The sequence below is a fragment of the Physeter macrocephalus genome, chromosome 2 (genome assembly GCF_002837175.3).
Source record: "Physeter macrocephalus isolate SW-GA chromosome 2, ASM283717v5, whole genome shotgun sequence".
Taxonomy (NCBI): domain Eukaryota; kingdom Metazoa; phylum Chordata; class Mammalia; order Artiodactyla; family Physeteridae; genus Physeter; species Physeter macrocephalus.
Window position 1 is genome coordinate 84,022,154 of NC_041215.1, and position 6,000 is coordinate 84,028,153.

Genomic DNA, 6,000 nt, shown 5'->3' on the forward strand with positions numbered 1-6,000 from the left:
AACTGGAAAAAAATTAGATCTAAGGGTCTTTGAAATTCCTATCTGCCCCAGTACTAAATTTCACCTTTATTACCTCAAGATAAATGTTTATCTGCTCTATTTCTAATATAACCTTCCCCAGTTAGTGAAAATGAATATGATTTGTTACAGCTGACTCTGCCATAGTCATTTGAAGCAACCATATAACTCTTAATATTTTGTTTTTAAAACTCTTTGTATAGAAGGTAAATAAATAAGTGAACCAATTATTTATCTGGTGCTTTCTATATGCCAGAGTGGTGTTATCGCATTTGATTAAAACATCCTCTATAAAATGCATATTTCCATTTTACCAATGAGGAAACTGAGGTTCAGAGAAATTAAAAGTCATGGCATTATTTTGGATCTCAGAATGCATGAAATAAAACTCCTTTGATACTAAGTCCTAAGCTTCTTATCCACACCAGTTTTCAAATGTCTGATAGTAGGAATTTTAGTGTTTTGTGTCCTAGTAGTGTGGCTGGCATTCAGAAGTCTAGGGAGCCATTGTGATGTTCAGTAACACGTACTTTTCTCTGTGGAATTTATGTTTATTTCCATTGTCATTATTCTAAACTCCACCTTCACTCCAGCTGTGGCTGCAACTTGAAATCTTCTTCTGCTTCTCTCCCATGGTGGTGACCCAGGCCGTTGAACAGATAAATCATTAGATGAGGAAGGGAAGCAAGTCCCAAATGGTATGCATGGCATTGAGGTCAGTAACTGTGTGGCTCTGGTTTGCGACTGAGATTCTAATGCGTTTCAATTCAGCTTCTAATGGATTTCTATTCTACCTCTACACTCTGAATCAAAAATGTCCTTTGCCAAGTAACAATTGCACTTTACCTTCAGTTCCTCCTGCAAAATGGAAATAGTATTGATTTGTAAAATATTGTGAAATCTCAGGGCAACCAAACACCTTGGAACTACTATGAATGCTCATATATCTAGGATGCTGACAGAAATCACACTGCTATTTTTTTTTTATCCAGTTACCTACCATTAATTCAAGTTTCTTGAAATGGTCCCTAACTATTACTTCTTCTATTAAGACTCAGTCTGCAACCTGACGAACAGAACTATAGATGTCCCTTTGAAAAACAATATATATGTAAAATTTAAGACTAGAAAGAGCAGAGAAGGCAAAAAGAATGAGACTAACTAAGTAAATAAACATGTCGACCATTACAAAATGGATGGCCAAAAAGAATCACTAGAATCCTGAAAATAGACTGTAATGTAAAATAAAAGCACTTCTCTTATATTTAAGTATTGAAAATAAAGCATTACTGATTAGAACAAACAGGATAAAGTTTAGCAGTAATAACTTGTGACCAGCTTTCCTACTCTTAAGACTTAAGCATCAAAACTAAATACGGAACTTCAGTTTCTAGTCAAGAAGCAGGGACTGGATTTACCCTCATGCCTTAAACAACTCAGACATTGAAGGACTGGTAGCACAGGACAGTGATCCCTGAGAGAAGGGAAATGAATGAGGTGAGCCTTATGATTGCATCAGCCTGCTGCCTGGGAGGTAATTTCCAGACCAAAGCTCAGGGAAGTGGAACAAAACAGAGTCCAAAGGATGTACTGTTTTGAAGATACAGAGATCAGACTTAGGGGAGGCCAAGGCACCTAGAATTTCTGGGGCAGCGTATCAGTGACAGATCTTCAGATCTGGGGAGGGGTCTTTGGCTGCTTCCTGATCCACCCACGCATGAAAGGAAACTGTCTAAGGTCAGAGAAAGCACCACAAGTAAAGAGTGGCCTGAACAGAGAAATAGTATGTATCTGTGCTTTGAGACCTACTTACTAAACTGACATGAGACCATTCCCCAATTACAACTGGAGACCTCACCACTTAATCCATCATCACATGACTCAGATCAATGTCAAACAGGTACACTGAGTCCAGGCACAATAAGTCCAGGCACCCCATAGGATATCTTCTGCCTGGTCCAAGACTCTTATACATTCTAGAAGACTGGACCTGTAGCAGGGGAGGGGAGAAAGGAGCTCTCATACCCATAGGGGCCAGACATGAGAGCACTGGTTCTCCTAGAGCCGAGTGGACACACCATTACCTGATGCATGACGTGGAGCCAAAGTAAGGAAACTTAGTAACTACAGCTATTGTTAGTTTTCCAAAGGTGAGAATTATTTGCCCTTTTCATAGCCTCAGCTTTTTAGCTCCTGCTGGAATATCTTGGATTATTTCTGATCTTGACTTTGCATGGTCCCATAGCAACCATCACAAGCCCTGGTTAAATGTTATCTGTCTGGACTCAGATTATCTTCTGAAAAGAAAATTCCCTAAACCCAAACTTACCAAATCAACACTTGTAAACATGTCTAAAATAGAGCAGAATGAGGGTTTAAACAGAAATAAAATAATTTTTACCATATTTGACCTATTTCATTGTTCCTCAAATTGAATGTCTTCGAGTTTCAAGGGGACTGTGGATATGGAAGATAAAAACAGGACTTACCCCATTTGCAGAATTTTTTTTGTCTCTCTCTGTCAAAACATAAGCCCTGCCATCATTTCTTCCTAGTCAGTATCTGTTCCATCATCTGCTCTTTCTGTCATCTCCATTTTGTCTTCCAATCCCTATTCTTTTTTTTTTTTTTTTTTTTTTTTGCGGTACACAGGCCTCTCACTGCTGCGGCCTCTCCCGTTGCGGAGCACAAGCTCTGGACGCGCAGGCTCAGCGGCCATGGTTCACGGGCCTATCCGTTTCGCGGCACGTGGGATCTTCCTGGACCGGAGCACGAACCCGTGTCCCCTGCATCGGCAGGCGGACTCGCAATCAGTGCGCCACCAGGGAAGCCCCCAATCCCTATTCTTGATCATACATTCTCACTGCATTCTCTTTCTGCTTCTCCTCATTCCCACCCATCCCTAAGATATACCAGAGTATATCACACTGATATACTCACTGAATGTGCTCATAAAAACAACCCACCCTAGCACACTGGTTAAGAGCAGGTGGTCTAGGATGCACTAGACCATTAATCTGGATCCATGCACTTGAATTCAAATTCTGGCTCTGCCACTAACTAACCAGCTTCATGACCTTTTGCAAGTTACTTAACCTCTCTGTGTCTCAGTTGCTTGTAAAAAGAGAACATTAATAGTATATTCTATGCCTTGTAGAGTTGCTGTGAGGATTAATGGGATAATGCTTCTAAAGCTGTTGAGACAGTGCCAGGCATGTGGTGGGCTCTCAATTTTTTAAAATGTAATTATTATTAATTAATAATAATGTCATCTTTTACTTAGGGTTTTGCTTGGTGAGCCATCAAGCTCATAAATGAAAGGGAATTCTAGAACTTTATTTTTTCCAGAAAGGAAAAAAGGGACAGAGTAGACTCAAGGCTTACGAATTAAAAGGGAGGAAGAAATCCCACGGAGATGCTAGGATATAAAAAGTATACAGAAGGAAAGTTCTGTCTCTTCTTTTGTTCTTTCCCTCCTCCCTCCTCAGAAACTCATAGAAAGAAAGCTTTAGCCTCTTCAGGTCCTCAGGTCAGAATAAAGCCTCACTTCTGGATGAGCAATGCTGTGTTCAGAATTACTGTTGACCAAAATTCAATAGATCATTTGAAGCCACGTCATAATGCAGTAAAACATCAGAAGTAGGAAAAAAAAATCATGCAACTTATTTTTTAACAGACTGTGGAAACTGTCAAAAAGCTTGTCACACTGAGGAAGAAATAGACTTCACTTACCTGCAGGAGGCTAGTTGGTTGATTAAGGCTTGTCCCTCTTGCAAAGCATCAGCTGTGCAGTCTTTAATTTCTCTGTGTAATTCCTCATGCCTCGCTGCCAAGACAGGCAAACTTAAACCCTCTGATTTAAGGAGCTTAAGGTAAGCTTCAACTCTTCCAAGTACATCAAATGCCTGCCAAAGAAAACATACTTTCATTTTTTGCTCATCTAGTTTAAAGTCTACATCAATATGCACACAAAATACTAGAGATTAAACCAGCCTGTTCAATGTATTGGTTTGATCATAACCAAAAACAACAATCTGAGTCTTAGAAAATAGCTGTATAGCTTTAAGGCTCCATTTAGGGAAACTGATCATAGTTTAGTTCAGCACAGATAAATGTCAACCCCATAAAATTACCAAAATGGTTTACATTGAGAATGTACCTATACAACACAGTTATAACTATATAAAATTTGGAGAGCCAGGTTTATTTTCTGCACATTCTGTACTGGGTACAACTAACAGATGAGATGTTTTTAAAATATTATGCAGACTTTCATAACCTGAATATCTCTGTAATATTCTTTTAAAAAATTCCCAATAAATTGCACTTTGAACCTGAAACACCATGGGGAAGTATTCAAAAGATTTGGGGGCTTTTGCCCCTTGCCTTTCTGAGTAAAAGATCTTCTGCCTGCTCCATCCAAGGCATCCGTCTGTCTATAGAGAAGATTGGGATTTGGTTCTGAAACAGTGCAAAGACTAAGACCAAGGTAATATTTAGCTTCTGACACGTAAAACAGGATTATGCAGGAAAAAACATCACCTTGCAAACCAAGATACTGTCTTGAGAGAAGATTTTTGAATTTCTTTATTTTCTTCCTTTATTAGCAGATCAACAACCAGGTATGGGGGATTAAGCTTATGGAATTAACATAGAGTAGAGAGGAGCTATCCTTTTGGCCATTAAGGCCTAGTTGGCATTAAGAAGGGGGAATACATGATATAAAACCAGTAAAAGAGCACTGTGGCAATATGAAGAAAAGAGAGATCAGAGTGCCATGTCTTCATAGGTCTCCTGAGAGCCCATCTGTGAACTTGGGCCTGGAGAGCAGGAGATGAGTTAGGTAAGTTGAAGAGAAGGTGAACAGCAAAGGAGCTCTTGCCACGTTGCCCTCTGGCTGTACTGGAAGAAGCCACCTTACAGGGTGTCCCATACCACTCTGAAGAACAGTCCTAACCCAGGAAGCTTGACTGGGCCACAGTCAGCAGGGGCCTGAAGCCTAGCCTTCCTGGGCTGTTACAGTGGAAGCCAGTGAGCTCAGCAGGGGGCCACCAGGTGAACTAGGAAGACCCCACAATGAGAGCAATGGTCTCGTGAGTCGACTACCACTGAGAACTGAGAGAGACCAGAGAGGGGGGCAAGGCTGGGTTGACGCTGAGGTAACACAGTGTAAGCCAAATGTAGAGGTTATAGCCGTGGACCTGTGTAACAGCACCCATACCTCTGCACCTTGGCCACCTTTGAAGGGAGTGAGTTGTTTTTTTTTTTTTAACTTTATTGAAGTATAGTTGATTTACAATGTTGTGTCAATTTCTGCTGTTCAGCAAAGTGATTCAATTATATATATATATATATATATATATATGGTTTATCACAGGATATTGAATATAGTTCCCTGTGTATATAGTAAGAACTTGTTTATCCATGCTATATACAATAGTTTGCATCTGCTAATCTCAAACTGCCAATCCTTCCCTCCTCCACCCCCCTTGCCCCTTGGTAACCACAAGTCTATTCTCTATGTCTTTGAGTCTGTTTCTGTCTCAGAGATAAGTTCATTTGTGTCATATTTTATATTCCACACATGATATTTGTCTTTCTCTTTCTTACTTACTTCACTTAGTATGATAATCTCTAGGTCTATCCACATTGTTGTAAATGGCATTATTTCATTCTTTTTTATGGCTGAGTAATATTCCATTGTATATATGTGCCACATCTTCTTTATGAATTCATCTGCCGATGGATATTTAGGTTGTTTCCATGACCTGGCTATTGTAAATAGTGCTGCTATGAACATTGGGGTGCATGTATCTTTTCAAATTATAGTTTTGCCTGGATATATGCCCAGGAGTGAGATTGCTGCATCATATGTCAACTCTATTTTTAGTTTTTTTTTGTTTTTTTTTTTTCGGTACACAGGCCTCTCACTGTTGTGGCCTCTCCCGTTGCGGAGCGCAGGCTCCGGACGCGCAGGCTCAG

General features: G+C 40.0%; 1 protein-coding gene across 12 annotated transcripts in view; it reads right to left on the minus strand.

Annotated features, from left to right (window-relative positions):
- The window catches only part of CCDC141 (coiled-coil domain containing 141), a 210,708-nt gene that overhangs the window by 84,290 nt on the left and 120,418 nt on the right, over positions 1-6,000 (minus strand). For all 12 annotated transcript variants that reach the window (XR_008618774.1, XR_008618778.1, XR_008618777.1 and 9 more), the window contains exon 8: positions 3,751-3,923. Coding sequence is in view for 6 of the 12 variants with exons in the window: in XM_055088821.1 (XP_054944796.1) it covers positions 3,751-3,923 (173 nt within the window). In the remaining 6 variants the exon portion in view is untranslated. The remainder of the gene's footprint in view (positions 1-3,750; positions 3,924-6,000) is intronic.